Source organism: Halichoerus grypus, chromosome 2 (genome assembly GCF_964656455.1).
Source record: "Halichoerus grypus chromosome 2, mHalGry1.hap1.1, whole genome shotgun sequence".
Lineage (NCBI taxonomy): Eukaryota > Metazoa > Chordata > Mammalia > Carnivora > Phocidae > Halichoerus > Halichoerus grypus.
This window is the reverse complement of record NC_135713.1, coordinates 204,316,431-204,340,208: the sequence shown is the minus strand read 5'-3', so window position 1 is coordinate 204,340,208 and position 23,778 is coordinate 204,316,431. Positions and strand designations below refer to the sequence as shown.

Here is a 23,778-nt window from a genome sequence, read left to right as displayed (position 1 = left end):
GAAACCCGTGAGACCCTTAAACGCTGGGTTCTCTGCGGAGATTCTCCCAAGGGCTGCTTGTGTAGCATGCAAATGGAGAGGATGCTGTGAGGCCGTTTACACAAAGGATGCCTGGTATTTGCATGTAATTTCCCCACGCACCCTGTGCCACCCCTCACCAGACCATTTATTCAAGTTAAAAGCATTTTTATGGCTCTCTTGATGGCAATCACTTCTGGATTTTTCCTTTGTCTGTGCCGTCTTCTCCCTCAGGCCCTCTCCCTGGCCCAGATCTCCGGCAAGGGAGCCAAGTGGCGCCAAGGAAGGACCAGAGAGGAATGCAGGACTGGCCCCCAAGAGGTGGCTGCTCCAAGGCTTGGTTGCATATCTCTTCTTTGCCCTGGGCACTGGCTGAAGTTCTCTTTTCCCAAACAACAACACTATGTGATTACATTGGAGAAAGTGGGACTTGAACTCAACTCCCAGAAAGTCTCTTTGAGCTACAATTTTCTCCAAACTATCCCCTATCCCTTTCTCTTCTGCCTCATGAGCCTAGAGGGCTGGTTATCACTTCTTTTTGTTTTTTAAAATTAATTGAAAAGAATTTTTTTTTTGAGTAGGTTCCACACCCAATGTGGAGCTTGAACTCACAACCCTGAGATCAAGAGTCACATGCTCTACCGACTAAGCCAGCCAGGCCACCCTATTACTTCTCTTTATTTATTTATTATTTATCTATCTATTTATTTATTTTTCCTACTATTTCTTTTTTAAAGATTATTTATTTATTTATTTGAGATAGAGAAGGCAAGCACGAGCGGGGGGTGGGGGAGGAGGGGGCAGAGGGAGAAGGAGAAGCAGGCTCCCCGCTGAGCAAGGAGCCCTATGTAGGGGTCGATCCCAGGACCCTGGGATCATGACCTGAGCCGAAGGTAGACGCTTAACAACTGAGCCACCCAGGCGCCCCCCTAAAGATAAATTCTTAATAAAATAAAATTACCTGGCCCTCACTGGCTGCTGTGAAGAAGCAATGAGTGGATCAAGGCTCAGTTAAAAAGAAATAATAGGAAAAGGGGAGCCTGAGTGGCTCAGTTGGTGAAGCGTCTGCCTTCCGCTCAGGTCATGATCCCAGGGTTCTGGGATCGAGTCCCACATCCAGAACCTTGCTCAGCAGGGAGCCTGCTTCTCCCTCTGTCACTGCTCCCCCAGCTTGTACCCTCTCTCTCTCTGACTAGTAAATAAATAAAATCTTAAAAAAAAAAAAAGAATTTATCTTTGAGTAATCTCTACACCAAACATGGGGCTTGAACTCACAAGCCCTGAGATCAAGAGTCATATGCTCTACAGACTGAGCCGGCGAGGCACCCCAGGGCCAGGTTACTTTACAGACGAGAAGACCGAGAATTGGTGAGAGCTTAGTTCAAAGTTATGTAACTGGTTAGGGTCTTGATTTGTCCAACTCAAAGTCAGTGCTTTTTCTCTGTCTCCGTTTCTTCGATTGTAAAATGGGGGTGTTAAGAGCACGTACTTCATAGGGTTACTATGAAGGATGAATGCTTTAATATGTAAAAGCGTTCAAAACAGGGCCTGGCAGAGAGAGTGTTCAATAAATGTCCACTAATAGTACTGTGCTATGCCTTGTTTTTCTTTTCTTTTCTTATTCTAAGCATTGGATTCCTGACTCATTTGTGGGAGGAGGAACCAGTTAGGCTTAGACAGTGTTATCTAAGATTTGGAATGAACCCGTTTCCCAGACTCAGAGCAGGCTGAGTTGGGAACAGAACAGATCCTTGCAAGCAACAGAACTGAGCTGCCCTATTGAGCCACATCCCCGCCTGGCTCTGACTGAGACCCTCAGATTCGGAGAAACCCATAACGAGGATGGTGCAGGATGTTAAGGGCAGGAAGAACAAAGGTTTCTGAGCAGATCCCAAGATGATGAGGCAACATTTTACTCTGCAATGTGCTGAAGGCCTTCTATTTTGAGGTGGTTCTAGATTCTTCATGACTGATATTGTACCTATGGTTACTATAAGGTAGGGCCTGCACGAGGGGAGAGGAGTATCAAGAAGGACATCAGTTCCCTCCCAGAGATATGTACGGAAGCCTTCCAGTGGTTAGGGCCAGGGGCTGGAGGGAGGGCTCTGAACTCTGCCAGGTGCTTGGGAGAAGGCTGCCCACCAGCTTGTCTGGGCCAGGGACTTGACCTGTAGCTCAAGCCCCTCTTACAGCATCAGTCAATATAAATAACAGCAATGTGTTCCTGCCATCCTGGGGACTCTGGAGAAAACCAAGGCAACTGGGCTTCGGTGCCTTTAGCACCAGGTCTGTTGCTGAAAAGAGGGCAATGAAAAATGCAAAATGGAATCAAGAAAGAGCTAGACTCTATAAAAAGGCTTAGCGAACCTAATCAAGGGAACTGAACACTCCACAAACTATACTTCAAACATTGTGAAAAGTTGTTGAAGTCATGTTCTAGCAGTTGAAATTTCTGCTGATCAGTCCACTCTCTCAGAAAAAAACCCACCAGACCCACAAATAAAATAAAAGGTTTAAAATACAGATGTCTATAATTAAGCTTTAGAACGTCGCCTTCTGCCTGTCCAAGCCTCCCACAGTCTTGTGTGCTTTTATCAAGAGGGGCCCCTTGTTCTGCCTGGCCCTATTTGCGTTCCCCTGCGTTGACTTTTCGCACGCAGGCCTCCAAAGTTTCCAAAAGATGCAATCAGAGGTTGGATGTCTTGATCTTATCTTGGGCTGATGCTCTCCAAACTTCAGAGCTACAGGAGCCGCCTCAGGGACCCAAAAACAGAGTGCATGGAAAGAGTTCGGCGCTCTGAAAGGAGCTACGTGAGAGGGATGGCGACATCTTCCTAGCGGGTTACCGGTATTGAGTAATCTCCCCGACCCCTGGGAGATGGGATCAGCAGGGCACTTTGGGGCAGAGGCGCTGGGGGGCGAGAGAGATGCTCACGCCACGCAGTCCTCTGCTGCGAACGCACTCGCACCGCTACGGCCGGGGGCCGGGGTCAGGGCCCGCGGGCCGGGGGCGCCCCTCTGCCGGCTCCTGACCGCCGGCTCGCTGATGCCAGGGGCGGGGCTGGAGCAGCCTTCCCTCCGCCGGACGGCCGCGCGCCGCCTTCGGGGGGTCTGGGAGAATGGCGAGCAGCCTCCGGGCCCGACTGTCGTCCGACCCGGATCCCGCAGACACCCCCGGCCCCCGCCCGTAGCCTCGAGCCCCCAGCCGGCTCCCCGCGCCGGGACCGCCGCCGCTCGCGCCTCATCCCGCCGCCCATTGGCTGGCGCGCCGCCGACGCCCCGCCCCGCCCCGCCATTGGCCGCGGCCGCCGCGGGCCCCGCGCTCGAGCGGTCGCTGACATCACGCGGCCTGAGGCGGCGGCGGCGGCGGCGGCGGCTGCGCCCCCGGCCCGGCCCGCAGACCCCCTCGGCAGAGGCGCCGCCGCGGGGCCCGGCGGAGGATGGTGCGCAGCGCGCCGGGGGCTCCCCGCTGCCAGAGCCGCAGCGCCGAGGCGGAGCCGGCCGCGGCGGGCAGCCGACCCCCGCACCGCGCGCGGGGCGAGCGGCCGCGGTGAGGCGCGAGGGTGGCGCGGGCGCAGCGCCATGGGGGCCCTGACCAGCCGGCAGCACGCGGGCGTGGAGGAGGTGGACATCCCGTCCAATTCCGTGTACCGCTACCCGCCCAAGTCCGGTGAGGGCCGGCGGGCGCGGGCCGGGGCGCGCCCCGGGGCCGGGGGTGGGAGGTCTGCGGGCCGGTGCGGAGGGGTCCTCGGCGGGGTGGCCGCGGTGGCCGGCCGGCCCGCCGCCCGAGGACGCGAGCGGCCTGCAGGCCGTGTGCCCGGTGGCAGAGACGCGTGCGGGGGGACTGCGGCTCCCGAGGGGCGGGGTGCCCGCGGCCCCGACGGGACCCTTGCTCCGCGCCCGGTGCGCCTTTTCCCCTCGGGAGCTGAGGGCTCGGGGAGGCGGGCCTGGCATCCCGCACCGGCGCCTGTGCTGGGGGGGGGGGCGGGGGGCGGCCGGGGTCCGCGCATCCAGGCCTCTGGAGAGGGAGGCACGGGCGCAGGTTGGAAGTAGGTTTCTCAGGGCGAAGCTTCCAATGCCTGCTGGAGGATGGAGGCCCAGAATGCGTTTGCAGGGCTGCGCTTTTCAAGAGGCTGTCAGAAGCCAAAAGAAGTGTTTAACAGAAATGTTTGGGAGTCTGAGTATCAGAGTCAGCCGGGTTGTCCCTTTGCCAGAGTAGCGGCAGACCTGGTTTTTAGAATGGGGATAGCTTGGGGACAGGGCACAGGTATTTAAAATGTACAGAAGTATTCCGTTTGTTTTCAGAATCATTAAAAAGGTAAACGTGTCCAGCCTCTGGGTTGTGGCATAAAGCGTCAGAGGTGGAGGAGGATTTTGACAGCGAAGGATAGAGGATCACAAGTGGATTGAGCACCGGCCAATTCTGGACTGCTGGTGCATGACCTAACTCTATGCTCTTTATTTTTCATTGCTTTTCTCAAGACTTCTGGGGGACCGGTGGCTACCATCTTCTCTTTGGCCTAGGACCCGAGGAGGATTTTGGTGATCTTGGAGAGGTGTCAGAATTAGAGCCTTAGAATAAAGACATGCTAATGAGATGAGCTGGTTTCCCAGCAGTATGTCCCGTCTGTGCCAGGTGGAAGCAGGGACCAGACAATGGACCTGCACCCTGCAGAGTGTCTGCGAGAGCTGTGTTTCTGATGCTTTTGTGCCAAAGCATGAATCCTTGCCGACATGAATATGATTAAGAGCTGTTTTAGAACAGTCTAAGATAAAGCTGCGGATCTTTAGCGTTTTAATAAAACTCTAGCTAATTACGACTATATGAAACCAATGCCAAAAGAAGCATGCACTTTGCTTTTTAATAGACAAAAATATGCACAAGTATTTGTGGGTTTTTTTTTTTCCCTGAAATCACTTAGCTTTTATTGATCACAATATGGAACATGTTTTGCTGAGCTTGGAGATTTCAGTAGAGTTTGCAGTCTCAGAAGAGGATTCACCCTCCCTTCACGTGTGGGAATTAGCATAGGTAAATCTCTAGAAGGCTGTTCCCCAAAGGATAGTAAGTAATACAAGTATGAATCTTGGATGATGATCATAAAAGGATCAAAAGGCCGAACTGAAACTTTTCTTAACCAACACACTCAGTGCTAACAGTCTGAAATAATTCTCTCCACTCCATCCATGTTTTAAAAGTGTTAACTAGTTGTAAATCATTTTTTTTTAAAGATTTTATTTACTTATTTGAGAGAGAGAGAAAGAGAGCACATGAGAGGGGGGAGGGTCAGAGGGAGAAGCAGACTCCCCGCCAAGCAGGGAGCCCGATGCGGGACTCGATCCAGGGACTCCAGGATCATGACCTGAGCCGAAGGCAGCCGCCCAACCAACTGAGCCACCCAGGCGCCCGTAAATCATTTTTAATTGGAAGTTATGTATGTGAGAAATCTTTACAACAAGGGGACCACATTATTTATGTTGAAGATAAAACACAAAAAATAAGAATCAGGAGCACCTGGGTGGCTCAGTTGGGTAGGCATCTGCCTTGGGCTCAGGTCATGATCAGGCTCCCTGCTCGACATGGTGTCTTCTCTCTCCCCCTCTGCCTCCCCCCACCCCAACCCTGGTTCTCTCTCTCTCAAATAGAAAAATAAAATCTTAAAAAAAAAAAAAAAGAATCATAACATTCAGGTCCCAGTCAGCAAACCTTGGTGTACTTGAGAATTTCCATGAACTTGTATATGCTCTAGTGTGGAGGCATCTCCCACCCTTCATCTGATCTTTAAATTGACCTGTCTTTTTGTAGGATGACAGTATTGTAGACCTGAAAGTAACCTTTGAGAGAATTTGGCCCAGGATATGCTCATCTCACCGATAAGAAAATGGAAGTCAGAGAAACAAATTAGTATAGCCAGGGTCACCCAGTTAGTGCTCTTCTCTCTAAGCCATCAGCCTCTGCCTTTCACAAGGAATTGGACTTGTGATGATTTGTGGAAAGGAAGCTGTTCTGCGCCAGGACTGAGACAAAACTCAAAGGTCTGTCCTTGTTGAAGGATCAGACTGGGTTGATTTTGAGAAGTCTTATCTTTTTAAAAAAAAATATTTATTTATTTGACAGAGAGAGGGAACCCAAGTAGGGGGAGTGGGAGAGGGAGAAGCAGGCTTCCCGCGGAGCAGGGAGCCCAGTGCGGGGCTCGATCCCAGGACCCTGGGACCATGACCCGAGCCAAAGGCAGACGCTTAACGACTGAGCCACCCAGGTGCCTGAGAAGTCTTCTTATCTTCAGTAGTGATAGAGCAAAGCAAATAGCAGAGTCTGCTTTCTTCAGGTGACCGGCTAAGCCGAGACCTCTGGCTCTCTGGAAAGTCTCAAGCTCTGCTGCCTGTGGAATAATTTCAAAAAGCAGCTCTGTCATCCGTCCCTGTCTTGATGATCACAGTGCCCAGCAGAATTGCTTTCCTTATTTTGTATTTTTAGAGGAACCCCTTAGTTTTGTATGCTCACTGAACTGGAAATATTTAGAAATTATTGCGAACAGTGGATTTCATGTTGAAACTTAGGTTCATTTTTTTAGAGATGGGTGGAAATAAAATAGCCTAAATTTTTTACGATTATTTATTTTTGGGGGGCGCCTGGGTAGCTCAGTCAGTTAATTGTCGGACTCTTGATCTCAGCTCAGGTCTTGATCTCGGGGTCATGAGTTCAAGCCCCACATTGGGCTCCACGCTGGGTGTGGACCTACTTAAAAAAAAAAATTTATTTTTTGAATGAGTAATGTAAGTTACATGATTCAAAGTTTTTTTTATTTTTAAAGATTTTATCTATTTATTAGAGCGTGAGTGGGGGCGGGGGGGTGGACAGAGAGAGAGGGAGAGAAAGAATCTCCAGCAGACTCTGAGCAAAGCCAGAGGCAGGACTGGATCCCATGACCTTGAGATCATGACCTGAGCCAAAATCAAGAGTTGGATGCTTAACCAACTGAGCCACCCAGGCGCCCCCATGTTTCAAAATTTAATAGGATGAAAAGTCATACAGTGAAAGTCTTGTTCTCACTGTACTATTCATCTACCCATTTTCTTCCCATATACCTCCCATCCCTGTGTAACCACTTTTAGTTTCTTTGGAATTCTTCCAGAGTTTCTTGTGCAGATAAAAGCATAACATGCAATTTAGACTGTTCTGTACCTTTTTTCCCACTTTTTAAAAAAGATTTTATATTTTTAAGTAATCTCTATGCCCAGTGTGGGTCTTGAACTCACAACCCCGAGATCAAGAGTCACATGCTCTACTGACTGAGCCAGCCAAGTGTCTTTTTCTTTTTTTTTCACTTTTAGAGATATTGGAGGTCTTTTTATGTTATTTCCATATTAGAGAGTATCTTTGTTCTTTTTTTTTTTTTTTTAGATTTTATTTATTTATTTGACAGAGAGACACAGGGAGAGAGGGAACACAGAGGGAGAAGCAGGCTTCCCGCGGAGCAGAGAGCCAGATATGGGGCTCGATCCCAGGACCCTGGGACCATGACCTGAGCCGGAGGCAGACGCTTAACGACTGAGCTACCTAGGCACCCTGTTTTTAACAGCTGTATAATATTCCTTTGTATGCTAATGCCCTGTTTTAACATAGTCTTCTGTTGAACATTTGGGAGCTTTTTTTTTTTTTTTTTTTTAAAGATTTTTTTTTTATTTATTTATTTGAGAGAGAGAGAATGAGAGAGAGCAAGCACATGAGAGGGGGGAGGGTCAGAGGGAGAAGCAGACTCCCTGCCGAGCAGGGAGCCCGATGCGGGACTCGATCCAGGGACTCCAGGATCATGACCTGAGCCGAAGGCAGTCGCTTAACCAACTGAGCCACCCAGGCGCCCCATTTGGGAGCTTTTTGTTGTTGTTGTTTTTTCAATTTTTTACTGTTGTAAACAGTGCAGCAATGATGGATGTTATACAAATGTTCTTAGGTGGTATTTAGCTTTCTTAATAAACACATGATTTTTAGTCATTTAAATAACAAGGCATGGTGGGAGCTCATTTCTAGATAGTATTTCTGCATTAGCATAGAAAGCTATTTAGAGCACTGTTCTGTGTTTGGTTGTACCTTTGTAATTTTTGAGTTAGAAGCTATGCATGCTTTTAAATCCTTCTCTAAGATCTTCCCTTCTTTAAAAGCCCATGATCATTTGTTTAGCAAAGGTATGGCTTTGCTGAGGTGGTTGTTTTTATGCATGCATGCTCATCTTTTGAAAGGGGTATCCACATTAATAAAAGTCATTAGGCCTGTTTTCTCTATCCAGCAAGAAATGGGCATACTCTAAAGACAATTTAATTCATTGTAATTCAGCACCTAATGAATCTAGTTTATTTCTTTCTACATATTTGAGTAAATTGAAAAACAAGAGTAATTCATTTTGCTCAGGTTGCTTTTTTTTTGTTGTTTTAAAGATTTTATTTATTTATTTGACAGAGAGAGATAGTGAGAGCAGGAACACAAGCAGGGGGAGTGGGAGAGGGAGAAGCAGGCTCCCGCCGAGCAGGGAGCCCGATGCGGGGCTCGATCCCAGGACCCTGGGATCATGACCTGAGCCAAAGGCAGACGCTTAACGACTGAGCCATCCAGGCGCCCCTTGCTCAGGTTGTTAAGAGCTAAACCTATTATAAAAATTCAGAATGGTAGAGTCCTGAGCAGTTAGCATTGTTATTCTCCAAATTTTTGTTACATTGGAGTACATATATGCTTGTCACGTGGGTCTGTCCTATGGCAAGAGCAGTTTTTAAAGCACAGGTCATGGGATGCCTGGGTGGCTCAGTTGTTAAGCGTCTGCCTTCGGCTCAGGTCATGATCCCAGAGTCCTGGGATCCAGCCCCGCATCGGGCTCCCTGTTCAGCGGGAAGCCTGCTTCTCCCTCTCCCACTCCCCCTGTGTTCCCTCTCTCGCTGTGTCTCTCTGTCAAATAAATAAAATATTTTAAAAAATGAATAAAGCACGGGTCATGTCTTTGTCCGTTAGATAGTTATAAAAGTTACTCTTAACTTTTAGGAACATTAATATTAGTTTTGACACCAAGGACTTAAAAATCTGGAACTCACTACAGAATAAAGAATTGTTTGGTTCCGGCACAGTTAGATACCTCAAAATTAAGTAAGTTCCTGAAATTCATAGTAAATACATTTAATACAATAAAAACCTCAGTGTTGCTCCATTTAATGATGAAGTCATCAAGATCAAGAGTTCAAATGCTAGTATTTTTTTTTGAGAGAGAGAGCGTGCATGCACACGTCCACACATGTGCGTGCGAGTGGAGGGGAGGGGCACAGGGAGAGGGAGAGAGAGAATCTTAAGCAGGCTCCGCACCCAGTGCAGAGCCTGATGTGACTTTACCTCATGACTGAGGGTCATGACGTGAGCCGAAATCAAGAGTGTGTCGCTTAACTGACTGAGCCACCCAGGCGCCCCTCAAATGCTAGTATTATTTTTTTAAACACTTCAAATGTAGTACTTCTCCTGTTGTTTTTTTAAAGATTTTATTTTTTTATTTGAGAGAGAGAGTGAGCGAGAAAGAGCATGAGCAGGGGGAGGGGTAGAGGGAGAAGCAGACTCCCCATTGAGCAGGGAGGCCTATGTGGGTCTCAAGCCTAGGACCCTGGGATCACGACCTGAGCCAAAGGCAGACGCTTAATGACTGAGCCACCCAGGCACCCACCTCTTAAAACATGTAATATTTTTGCTTTATTTGTACTTCACTTCATTATTAACAGACTGATTTCTTTCACTTCTTGATTTTGTCCTCAGATTTAGGGCCTTTGATTTCCTTATATGATGGTGGTTATGTTCTTTGGTTCTTTAGCATCTCTTTTCTCTTTCTGTTCATTACCATTAATGTACATTATTGAGCACCTGCTCTGCACCAGTATATGGATTCTGATCCTTGTGCTCAGTGATTTTGATTCCTATGGCAAGCAGCAGGATAGCTCTCAAATCAACTTTGTAAGTCAGAATATGGGTCACAGAAGGGAGTATTAACAATACAAGCTATTTGTATTAACAATACAAGCTATTTGGTGGCAGAATCATTTAGTATTCTCCAATAAACAGAATCAATAGGAGATATATTTTATTAAGATTTTATTTATTTATTTGACAGAGAGAGAGAGAGAGATCACAAGTAGGCAGGCAGTCAGAGGGAGAGGGAGAAGCAGACTTCCCGCTGAGCCGGGAGCCCGCTGTGGGGCCTAATCCCAGGACCTTGGGATCATGACCTGAGCCGAAGGCAGACACTCAACCGACTGAGCCACCCAGGCGCCCCGATATATGTATATTTTAAAAATATATGTATATCCCTTAAAATAAAAAGACTTATTTTAAGGAATTGGCTCCTGTGATTGTGGGGGCTGGCAAGTCTAAAATATTTAGGGCCCGCCAGCAAGCTGGAAACTCAGACAAGAGTTGATATAGTCTTGAATCTGAAATCTCTAGAGCAAGCTGGCAGAATGGAAACTCAGGCAGGATTTCTATATTAGAGTCTTAAGACAGAATTCCTTCTTTTCTGGGGAACCTCAGTTTTTGCTCTTATAGTCTTCATCTGGTTAGATGAAGCCCACGCACATTATCAAGGGTAATCTCTCTTACTTAAAGTGAACTAATTATAGATGTTAATCATGTGTGCCAAATAACCTCACAGCAACATCTAGACTAATGTTTGGATAAACAACTGGCACCATACCTTAAAATTTAAGTTGACACATAAAATTTAACAATTATAGTGGTTTCCTATTTTAACTAATTATTCTTGCAAAGTAGGTGCTAAGCTCGAGGTTTTAGTTGCTGAAAGAGTGCTTGTGCTATGAAAACATTTTTTTAATCTAAAAATTATAGCCTTTAAAAATCATTATTTAAAAATTATGCTCCTTCCAGAATTTTAGTGCTTATCATCTATATCAGAGGTAGAATGCAGGCATACAGAGATAAATAAGAATACAGATATACCATAACCAACTGGGTTATATCCTGAGAATGCAGGGTTGGTTTGATATCTGAAATCAATGTTAATATTTTATATATCAATGCTTAATATCAATCAATATTAATATATTGTTTTAGTAGAATAAAGAATAAAAACCACATGGGGCGCCTGGGTGGCTCAGTTGGTTAAGCGACTGCCTTCGGCTCAGGTCATGATCCTGGAGTCCCTGGATCGAGTCCCGCATCGGGCTCCCTGCTCGGCAGGGAGTCTGCTTCTCCCTCTGACCCTCCCCCCTCTCATGCTCTCTCTCTCATTCTCTCTCTCTCAAATAAATAAATAAAATCTTTAAAAAAAAAAAAAAAAAAAGAATAAAAACCACATGATCATTTCAATAAGTGGAGACAAAACATTTGACAAATCCAGCCTTTTCAAGATGAAGAACACTTAGCAAACTAGGAATAGAAGGGCATCTATGGAAAGCCCAGCGAATATCATACTTAATGGTGAAATACAGAATGCCTTCCTGCTAAGATCAGGAACAAGGCAAGGATGTCTGCTTTTGCCATTCAGTGTTGATGGGAGATTCTAACTAGTATGGCAAAATAAACACACATACACGTGTAAAAAAATATCTTTAAGGTATTCAGATTGTAAGGGAAGAAGTAAAACTGTCTATTCACAGATGACATGATCCCGTATGTAGAAAATACCAAGGATTCCACAAAAATACTACTACAATTAATAAATGAGTTCAGAAGGCTGCACATCCAAGATCAACATACAAAAATCAATTCTATTTTTACACACAAACAATAATCTGAAAAAGAAATTAAGAAAGCAATTCATTCCCAATAGCATCAAAAAGAATAAAATTCTTAGGAATAAATTTTTTTTAAAAATAAAGATTTTATTTATTTATTTATTTATTTATTTATTTATTTGACAGACACAGCGAGAGAGGAACATAAGCAGGGGGAGAGGGAGAAGTGGGAGAGGGAGAAGCAGGCTTCCCGCTGAACGGGGAGCCCGATGCAGGGCTGGATCCCAGGACCCTGGGATCATGACCTGAGCCGAAGGCAGACGCTTAACGACTGAGCCACCCAGGCGCCCCTTTAGGAATAAATTTAACATCAGAAGTATAAGACTTGTACACTGAAAATTCTAAAATGTTGCTGAGATTGATGCTTTAACTAAAGAAGTTTAAAAAGATCTAAGTAATTAAACATTTCATGTTGGAAAACTCAATATTGTCAAGATGCCAACGTTCTAAAAATTGAGTCAAAGTCCCAACAGACTTTTTTTTAAAATAAATTGACCAGCCGATTCTTATATTTACATGCACATGCATGTACAAGGATTTAGATTATCTAGAACAACTTTGAAAAGGAAGAATGGGGCATCTGGCTGGCTCAGTTGGTAGAGCATGTGACTGTTGATCTCCAGGTTGTAATTTCGAGCCCATCGTTGGGTGTAGAGATTACCTAGAAATAAAATCTTAAACAAACAAACAAACAAAAGGAAGAACAAAATTGGAGGACTTTCACTACCCAATTTAAAACATTATTATAAAACCATAGTGTGGTTTGGCACAACAAAAGTTATATAGATCAATGGAAGAGAATTGCAAGTCAGAAATAAAACCTTATATTTATGTTCAGTTGATTTTGACAAAAGTACCAAGTCAAGGGGTGCCTGGCTGGTTCAGTTGGTTATGATCTTCTTCGACTCAGGTCCGATCTTGGGGTCTTGGGATGGAGCCCTGCATTTAGCCCCAGTGGGCTCCGTGCTCAGTGGGGAGTCTGCTTGTCTCTCTCCCTCTGCCCCTCCCCTCGCTTGTGCTGTCTCTCTCTCAAATAAATCTTTTTTTTTTTTAAGATTTTTATTTATTTATTTGATAGAGAGCACAAGCAGGGGGAGCAGCAGGCTCCCCACTGAGCAGGGAGCCTGACGTGGGGCTCAATCCCAGGACCCTGGGATCATGACCTGAGCCGAAGGCAGATGCTTAACCTACTGAGCCACCCAGGTGCCCCATAAATAAAATCTTAAAAAAAAAAAAGTACCAAGGCATTTCAACAGGAAAAGAATAGTGGGTGTTTTTGTTTGTTTGTTTGTTTTTGTTTCAACAAATGGTTCTGGGACATTTGGATAATAACAAGCAAAAAAAACACAAAACTTAAACTCTTCACATCACCAAGAATTAACTCAGAATGGGTCATAGAATGAAAACACAAGTCACAGAATGGGAGAAAATATTTGTAAATCGTATATATGATAAGGGGTTTGCATCAAGAATATATAAAGAACTTGTACAATTCAATAAGAAAAAGACAACCCAACTAGAAAGGGAACAATGGTCTTGAATAGACCTTTCTCCAAAAAAGGTTATACAAATGGACAATAAACACATGAAAAAATGCTCACCCTCATTAGCCATTAGGGAAATGCAAATCAAATCTACAATTAGATACCACTTCACACCCACTAGGATGGCTATAATCAATATAACAACTAATAACAAGTTTAGTGAGGATGTAGAGAAATTAAAACTCTGGTACCCTGCTGGTGAAAATGTAAAATAGTGCAGTTGTTTTGGAAAACTGTTTCACAGTTGCTTAAATGATTCACTAATACCACTTCTAGGTATATATACGTCCAAGAAAAATGGGGAATAAATAAATCCACACCAATATGTGTACATGAATGTTCATAGTAGCATTTTTCATAATAGCTAAAAGGTGGAAATAACCCAAATGTCCATCAACTGGCAAATGGAATAGCTGATAAAATGTGGTAAGTCCATACAATGGAACATTATTTGGCAGTAACAGGGACTGAAGTATTGGTATTTGCTTCACCATGGATGAACCTTGAAAATATTAATGTTAAGTGAAAGAAGCCAGATGCAAAATGCTATATGTTGTATAATCCCGAATGTCCGTGAGAGGCAAATCCGTTGAGACAGAAAGTAGATTAGCAAGTGTCAGTGGCTGGAGGAAGGGGGAAATGAGTGACTGCTAGTGGGTTTCTTTTTGTGATAATGAAAATGTCCTAAAATTGTGGTGAATAGTTGCATAACTCATTTGAATATACTAAAAAACAATTGGATAGTACACTTTAAATAGGTGAATTGTATGGTGTGTGATTATATCTCATTAAGCTGTTTAGAAAAACGGGCCTAAATGTAAGAATGAAAACCATAAAACCCGTAAAAGAAGATATAGGAGAAAATATTTATTTGTTTCAGGATTAGGCAAAGAGTTCTTTGATATAGCATCAAAAGCACAATCCAGAAGAGAAAAAACTGGTAAATTGGATTTCTTCAAAATTAAGAATGTTTCTGCTTCAAAAGACATTAAGAAGCTGAAAACACAAGCCACCTTCTGAATGAAAATATTTGCAAAACACACGGATAAAGGATTTGCATCCAGAATGTACCAAGAACTTGAACAACTCAGTATTAAAAAGACAACCCAATTTAAAAATGGACAAAAGAGGGGCGTCTGCATGGCTCAGTTAGTTAAGTGTCAGACTCTTGATCTCAGCTCAGGTCTTGGTCTCAGGGTCGTGGGTTCAAGCCCCGCGTTGGGCTTCATGCTGGGCGTGGAGCCTACTTAAAAAATAAAAATGGACAAAAGAGTTGAATAGAGATATCACCAAAGAAGATACAAGAATGGCTAATAAACCCATGGAAAGGGACGCCTGGGTGGCTCAGTTGGTTAAGCAGCTGCCTTCAGCTCAGGTCATGATCCCAGGGTCCTGGGATCGAGTCTCGCATCGGGCTCCCCGATCAGCAGGGAGCCTGCTTCTCCCTCTGCCTGCCACTCCTCCTGCTTGTGCTCTCTCTCTCTCTCTCTCTGACAAATAAAAAAATAAAATCTTAAAAAAAAAAAAAAAAACCATGGAAAGATGCTTAATACCAGTAGTTGTTAGGGAAATAAAATTAAAACCACAATGAGGTAGTACTTCACAACCAAGAGGATAGCTACAATAAAAAAGACAATGTCACGTGTTGGTGAGAATGTCGAGAAATTGCAATACTTGTGCATTGCTGTTGGGAATGTAAAATGGAAACAGCCACTTTGGAAGAGTTTGGGCGAGTCTTAAAATGTTAAACATAAATTTACCTTATGATCTAGCAATTCCACTCCCATGAATCTCTCCAAAAGATGTCACACACAGACATATATACAAGTGTCCATAGCAGCATTGTTCATAATAGCCAAAAAATGGGATATAATCCAAATATTCATCAGCTGGTGAATGGATTAACGAAATGAGACATATTCATACAGTGAAATGCTGTTCAGCAACTTAAAGGAATGAACTAGTGATACAAGCTGGACTACATGGATTAACCTCAAAAACATTGTGTTAAGTGTAAGAAACCAGTTGTAAGACTATATTATATGAATCCATTTCTATGAAATGTCTAGAAAAGGCAAATTTATGGAGATAGAAAACAGCAGTGTTTGCCTAAGGCTGGGGAACGGAGTGGGAGTTAGTTGTAAACAGGCATGAAGGAACATTTTGGGGTAATGAAAGTGTTTTCAACTGGATTGTGTGATAGTTAACCAAAGTTATTGAGTTGTACGATAGATGAATTTTATGCTGTGTATAGTATACCTCAATAAAGCTGTTAAAAATAACAGTACAGAGGGGTTTATACCAACTGAATAAAATACAGAGAAGAGCTTGATCAATTAGGGTAGAATTCTTGGGAGCAATGGCTCGTCTGAACACACTGAAGGGCTCCCAGATAGTCCAAGGGGAAGAATAGTATTTGTAATGGCTGGGAGGTTGCCGGTGTGCTTTTTAAAAATTTTTAAGTTTTTATTTTAATTTTTAAAGATTATTTTATTTTATTTATTTTTTTAAAGATTTTATCTACTTATTTGAGAGAGAGAGAGAGAGAGAGCGCACAAGCCGGGGAGAGAGGCAGAGGGAGAGGGAGAAGCAGACTCCCCACGGAGCAGGGAGCCCAACGTGGGGCTCGATCCCAGGACTTCGGGATCACGACCTGAGCCGAAGGCAGACGCCTGATTGACTGAGCCACCCAGGTGCCCCTAAAGGTTATTTTATTTATTTATTTTATTCTTATGTAATCTCTACACCCAACACGGAGCTCAAACTCACAACCCCACGATCAAGAGATACATGCTCTCCAGACTCAGCCAGCCAGGCGCCCCTTTAAGTTTTTATTTTAATTCCAGTTAGTTGCATACAGTGTTATATTAGTTTCAGGTGTCCTTGCCAGTGTTCTTGATGGATTTAGAGAATAATAAATAGATTAGTTGGTTGAGGCAGAGAATTCTCCTAGAAGAAAAGTAGTGAGAAATAAAATTTGGGAAGGGGGTAGGAACCAAAAGAAAAGAACCAGATGGTGTTCTAAGGAAGATTTATCTCTTAGAGATATAGGTTGTAGGGAGAAAAAGACTAGAAGCATAGAGATTTTCTAGGGAACTATAACCTGATAATCCACTGTCATCGAACTTGGAAAGGGCTGAGGTCTTGACAAGGATGCTTTGCACAAAAGCACACATTCAATGTTTGTGTGGTTTTGATGACTATGATATTTTTAACCTGAGTGACCAGAGAAGTAAAGCACCATTGACAGAAATTGGGAATCTGGGGCAGAAACTGCTTTTAAAGTGAGTCCCAAATGTCAGCCAGGGCTTTACTGCTCCTCAAAATGTAGGCAGATTAGACAGAAACCCACCCACTCCCCCAAATCATAGAGTATAGACTTCTCATGCCCCTTCCAAGATTTCTGTGAATTCCCAAATGACCCATGGCACAACCTTGTTGGCTCCTGAGCTCTAGCTTGCTGTCCCTGCCCAACAATAAATGTGATTTCAGTCCATTCTTCAGTTTCTCCAAAAAATTCCGTTCGCATAAAGTATTCAAAGTGTAGATTCTACTAAATATTTGTGGAGGGTGATGAAGTTGGGGTTTACATTGCAGAAACACAAAGGAATAGTAAGCATCATCACCCTAAACTGTACTTCAGCTGGGGAGTTTCACTGGCTATTGAGTTCACCAACCTGAGCCTTCATCCTAACGTTTCTTTCCTCTTACCTCTCCTTTTTTGACTCTTCTCCTTACCCTTTCCTCAGAAAAAAAATTAGAGTCGTTCGAGTTGCATCAATAAGCAACAAACGTACCCGGCACTTGGTGTATTGCTCTCCATTCTAAGTAGCTCATTAAGGTATATTCCAAAAAAGATCGTGCCTTTGCTAAGAGGAGTTCTGGTGACAGCTCTTAAGATAGAATGCTCTTTATTACCCCTCTCCCAGAAGAAAAAAGGTTATTCGTTGAATTTGAAGCAAAGATAGGATATCTAGATGAAAAGATATGGCAGGTGGTTAAAGATTTGGGCTGAAACCAAAGGAAGATCAGGGGAAAATGTTTGGGAGTATGGGAAAAGAGAAGCCAATGTGTGTTAATTGCCCACTGGGCCTAACAACAATCCTTTGAAAGAGGTGTTACTATCCGTTTTATAGATAAAGAAACCAAAGCCCCAGAAAGTTAAATAACTTGTCCCGGGTGACCCAGTAGAGGAGGGCAGCACCGGGATCAAATTCAGCTGTTTTAAATCAGAGCCTCTGCTTTGGTTCTATGAGGAAGAGAAAGAGGGAGGGAAAGAACGAAAGAAAAGGAGAGACCTGAGCTCTTGAAGACACATCCATGTTTGTGGGCCGCATGAAAGCATGAAACAAGTTTTAGGTAGGAAGAGACTCAGAACCATGAGGATTTTGGAAGCCAAGGGGAAAAGAGCCTCAGAAATGAGCATGGAAGTCTTCTGAGCATTCATAAGGTGAGTGAAGTGTGAGAATACACTTGGCCTGCTGGGTGTTCCAGGGAAGAGTTTCAATAGAGTGGTGGAAAGCACTGTAAAGGCTTGAGGAGTCACTGGATGTGGGTGGGAGCAGACAGGAATGACAGATGGGTGGCCAGTGGGCGGATTTTAAGGCATGGCACATGGAACTCTTTTTGTATTTGTTTTTTAAGTTGAGAAGACCAGAATATTCTTGCAGCAAGAAAAAAGCCTGTGGAAAGAGGAATAGAAACAGAGAAAGAGAGAGGTTGTTGATGAGGTCTCGAGGAGGTAGAGACAGTTGGGGATGGGAACTCAAGTGGAAAAGTCAACTTTGGAACGGGGAGAGAAGGACTACCTTCTTGAGGCCAGAAGAAAGTATGGGTAGAAATATAGGGAAGTTGTAAGGTTTTGAAACTTGTATAATGTTGAAGGGTTTTGAGGGAATGTCGTAAAGTAGAAGGAAGACGGTAGGGGGGTCAGGGTTGGGACCTTGAGAATGGGGGAAAGGTTTGGATCCGTTGACATGTGCCTTGCTTCAAATACTGTAAAATTACAGTTGTTAAAACTATATGGTACTCAAACAAACAAACTTCATTGTGCTTGTTCAGAATAGAATAGAGTCCAGAGCTAGATATATATAGCATGATAAAAATAGATTTTCAATTTAGTGGGGGAAATGGAACGTTCAATAAATGGTGTTCGTAAAGTTTCCTATTTGGAAAAAAATGATTAACACCTTATCCCACACAGTCCATAAGGACAAATTCCAGATGTAAAAACAATCAAATAGCAACAATAATACCACCCAGGAGGGAAAAAAGCAAGCATGCAATGTAAACTAGAGAGGAGGGAATGTTCATCAGTAGAGAACCGGTTAATTAAATCTGGATGCTCAATGGGAATATAGTGTAATGGATGAGAGTACACATAGGCATTCTGGAATAAAAATAGCTGCATTTCGGACCTGACACTGCCTCTTATTACCTGTGTGATCTTGGATAAATTACTTACTTTCTCTGTGCATTTATCATCAGTTCGGTAAAATTAAAAAAAAAAAACTTATATCACCCACCTGATAGGGTTGTTGTGAGGAATAATCTATTTGGTACCTGATAGTGCAGTGCTGGTACATAGTAAGTCCTCAATGTGAGTTATTGTTATGTAGGCATTAGGAATAATGAGTTCAATCCATAAGTGGACATGGAAGGATGCCTACAGTACATTAGGCAAAAAAAAAAAAAAGAAATGTAACTTGCAGATCAGTATGTGTAATATCCCAATTAAGTTAAAAAAGAAAATAAAACAGAAAACCCGAACGTGTTTATATACGTGTAGGAAAATCTGGAAGGCCACAAACCGGTTGTTAATAGTGGAGTTACTTCTCACGGAGTTGAATTAGATTATCGCTTTTTAAATTACATACTTCTGTGTATTTTTATTTTTTGCAAAAGGCATGTTTTACTTGTGTAGATTTTTTTTAAGATTTTATTTGTTAGCATGAGCAGGGGGGAGGGGCAGAGGGAGAGGGAGAAGCAGACTCCCTGCTGAGCAGGGAGCTTGATGAGGGACTCAATCCCAGGAGCCTGGGATTATGACCTGAGCCGAACGCAGACACTTAACCGACTGAGCCACCCAGGTGCCCCTAGGTGAAGATTTTTCAAATACATGAAATCCTAATAAGATTCCCATAGCCAATTTTCTCATATTTTAATTTTGTATAAAATTATTTTTAAATACAATTCCATTTTCTGCAGTAATCGAGTATATAGCTCCATTAGTTCAAAAGCAAATAGTTGAAGATTAATATTTTTCACTTACAGGCAGGATATTTGTTTGTTTTACTGTGACATCAATAAAAATAAAAAGAAGGGAAGATTGCATCCCTATCAAAATACCATCAACATTTTTCACAGAGCTGGAACAAATAATCCTAAAATTTGTATGGAATGAAAAAAAAATGCTGAATAGCCACAGGAATGTCAAGAAAGAAACCAAAGCTGGTGGCATCACAATTCCGGACTTCAAGCTATATTACAAAGCTGCGATCATCAAGACAGCCTGGTACTGGCACAAAACATAGATCAGTGGAATAGAATAGAGAACCCAGAAATGCACCCTCAACTCTGTGGTCAACTAATCTTTGACAAAGCAGGAAAGGATATCCAATGGAAAAAAGACAGTCTCTTCAACAAATGGTGTTGGGCGAATTGGGCAGCCACGTGCAGAAGAATGAAATTGGACCATTTCCTTACACCGTACAAAAAATAGACTCAAAATAGATGAAAGACCTAAATGTGAGACAGGAATCCATCAAAATCCTAGAGGAGAACACAGGCAGCAACCTCTGTGACCTCAGCCACAGCAACTTCTTGCTAGACATGTCTCCAAAGGCAAGGGAAACAAAAGCAAAAATGAACTATTGGGACTTCATCAAGATAAAAAACTTTTGCACAGCAAAGGAAACAGTCAACAAAACCAAAAGGCAACCTACAGAACGGGAGAAGATTTTTGCAAATGTTTTATCAGATAAAGGGTTAGAATCCAAAATCTATAAAGAACTCATCAAACTCAACACCCAAACAACAAATAATCCAATCAAGAAATGGGCAGAAGACATGAACAGACATTTCTCTGAAGAAGATAGACAAATGGCCAACAGACACATGAAAAAGTGCTCAACATCACTCAGCATCAGGGAAATCCAAATCAAAACCTCAATGAGATACCACCTCACACCAGTCAGGATGGCTAAAATTAACAAATCAGGAATGACAGATGTTGGTGAGGATGCAGAGAAAGGGGAACCCTCCTATACTGTTGGTGGGAATGCAAGCTGGTGCAGCCACTGTGGAAAACAGTATGGAGGTTCCTCAAAAAGTTAAAAATAGAGCTACCCTGCAACCCAGCAATTGCACTACTAGGTATTTACCCCAAAGATACAGATGTAGTGAAAAGAAGGGCCATATGCACCCCAATGTTCATAGCAGCAATGTCCACAATAGCCAAACTGTGGAAAGAGCCCAATTGTCCATCGACAGATAAATGGGTAAAGAAGATGTGGTATATATACACAATGGAATATTACTCAGCCATCAAAAAAATGAAATCTTGCCTTTGCAAAAACGTGGATGGAACTAGAGGGTATTATGCTAAGTGAAATAAGTCAATCAGAGACAATTATCATATGATTTCACTCATATGTGCAATTTAAGAAACAAAACAGGAGCATAGAGGAAGGGAGGGAAAGATAAACTAGGACATAATCAGAGAGGGAGACAAGCCATAAGAGATTCTTAACCATAGGAAACAAACAGGGTTGCTGGTGGAGGATGGAGTAACTGGGTGATGGGCATTAAGGAGGTCCCGTGATGTAATGAGCACTGGGTGTTATATACAACTGATGAATCACTGACCTCTACCTTTGAAACTCATAATACACTGTATGTTAATTAACTGAATTTAAATTTTTTTAAAAAGGGAAGATTGCTTATAGATCTTGCAATAAAAACTCCCACTTAGCATAAGATAGCAGCTAAAATCCCAAATACATTTTACTTTATCATTTAATCCACACAAATTATCAAAATTTTTTGCCTGCTCAACATTTTTGTTTTAGTTTTATAAAACATAAAGTTTCCATGACTTAAAAAGTTTAAAATCTTTGATTTGCAATTGTGCTATGACAGTAAATAAATTGCTATTACTTAGAGGCCTAAACAATTTTTTCCCTAAGTCTGTTTCTATAGGCAGACATACTTCAGTAATTTCACAGATTTGAAAGAAAAGTTTTTTTTTAATTAGAATTTTTGTTAACATGTAGGGTACCCATAAAGTTTAATGTGTACAATGTGATGATTTGATATATGTATATCTTGTAAAAGGCATACAGAGTTGTAGAAAAATGGGAAATGGGTTTAATTGTCCTTCATTGTGTGATGTTATACTTCATAGCAGTTTGGTGGCAAATGTCAGAATATCTCATTGGGCCAGATGTAACTTATGGGATCAATTGAGCAATATTTAATTTCACTGTGATGTTAGGAATATGCCCTAATAGCTTACATTCATTGGGTAAATTATTTAAGACAGTGAATTTTTTTTTTAAGATTTTATTTTTAAGTAATCTCTACACCCAACATGAGGCTTGAACCCACAACCCCAAGATCAAGAGTCGCATGCGCTGCCGACTGAGCCAGCCAGGCGCCCCAAGACAGTGAATTCTAACTGAGATATTTTGTTGTTGTTCACATGATGAGAAACAAATAGTTGTATTTTTCTTTGTGGGCAGTTAAAGTCAATTTATTGATTTGGACTCTTGGTTCAAACGTTGTCCTTAGTACAAGTTCCGTTGGAGTTGCTCTGACATTTCTGTAGAGTCAGAAAGTATTGATAAGTGATTAAGATTAAATCCGTTGGTGAGGAGGAGTGTCTGGAGCTATGCTCTCTCCTGTGGTAGCCACTAGCCTCATGTGGCCGTAGAACACTTAAAATGTGGCTAGTCCACATTCTCTGTAAACAGCAGAGAATATGCACCAGATTTTGAAGACTCCATGCTTTAAAAAAAAAAAAAAAAAAGAATGTAAATAGCTTCTTAATAATTTTTATACTGATTGCATGTTGATAGAATATTTTGGATATTTTGGGATATTGGGATATCCAATATTGAGACAAATAAAATATATTTAAAAAATAAATAAAATAAAAATAAAATTAATTTTGCTGGGCACCTAGGTGGCTCAGTTGGTTAAGCGACTGCCGTCGGCTCAGGTCATAATCCCAGGGTCCTGGGATCGAGCCCCACATCAGGCTCCCTGCTCAGGGGGAAGCCTGCTTCTCCCTCTCCCACTCCCCCTGCTTGTGTTCCTGCTCTCGCTGTCTCTCCCTCTGTCAAATAAATAAATAAATAAAAATCTTTAAAAAAAATACTGAACTTGGATTAGTGTTGGACATTCTGGACTAAACCTTTTTTTTTTTCCTTTATTTCTTTTTATTGTAGTGAAAAATATGTAACATTAAATTTATTATCCTACCATTTTTAAGCATATAGTTCAGTAGTGTTAAGATCGCTAGAACTTTTGGGCACCTGGGTGGCTCAGTCATTAAGCGTCTGCCTTCGGCTCAGGTCATGATCCCAGGGTCCTGGGATCGAGTCCCCCATTGGGCTCCCTGCTTAGTGGGAAGCCTGCTTCTCCCTCTCCCACTCCTGCTGCTTGTGCTCCCTCTCTCCTCGTCTCTCTCTGTCAAATAAATAAAATCTTTTTTTTAAAAAAAAAAGGTCGCTAGAACTTTTTCTTCTTGCAAAACGGAAACTCTATACGCATTAAACACACTCCCCCTTCTCCCTCCCACTCATACCTTATGTTTTAAATATAATTTTGGAGATCTGTGTATGATGTGTTTTCTTTTTTTTCCCCTTTCCTGATATATAATTGACATATAACATTGTGTAAGTTTAAGATGTACAACGTGATGATGTGATATATGTCTGTCTTGTAAAATGATTACCACAAGATGTGTCTTCTTAAATCCCACAAAGAAATTGAATATGAATTTTGGTGAAGAAATTATAGCTAACTTGGGGCGCCTGGGCGGCTCAGTCGGTTAAGCATCCGACTCTTGATTTTGGCTCAGTTCATGATCTCAGGGTCGTAAGACTGAGCTCTGCGTTGGGCTCCATGCTAGGTGTGGAGCCTGCCTAAGATTCTCTCTCACCCTCTCCCTCTGCCCCTCCCTCTACCTCTCAAAAAAATAAATAAGAAATTACAGCTAGCTAATAATGAAAAACTTGCAGTTTATCCATTAATCGTGTATGTCCGTATTAGCAAACAGGCGAAGTATTGTAGTGTAGCTCTCTTTCCCTACCATTTCTGATTTTAGAGCATGGTTCATGCTAAGAAGTAAAAATGTGCACAAGCTGTCCAAAAGGCGTTTTTTTCAGGGACTGTGAGTGTGTTAGGTGTTATTGGGCTGATATGGTAGCTCTACGTG

At 42.7% G+C, this 23,778-nt stretch overlaps 1 protein-coding gene across 5 annotated transcripts in view; it reads left to right on the top strand.

The window, feature by feature from the left end:
* Window positions 1-3,557: 3,557 nt before the first annotated feature.
* Window positions 3,558-23,778, top strand: part of RNF157 (ring finger protein 157) — a 79,130-nt gene continuing 58,909 nt past the window's right edge. For 4 of the 5 annotated variants that reach the window (XM_036088571.2, XM_078066125.1, XM_078066127.1 and 1 more), the window contains exon 1: window positions 3,558-3,688. In XM_036088571.2, coding sequence (XP_035944464.1) covers window positions 3,601-3,688 — 88 coding nt within the window. In that variant the 5' untranslated portion in view covers window positions 3,558-3,600. Of the gene's footprint in view, window positions 3,689-15,913; window positions 16,043-23,778 lie in introns of those variants that run through there. The other variant, XM_078066128.1, reaches the window with a different exon arrangement.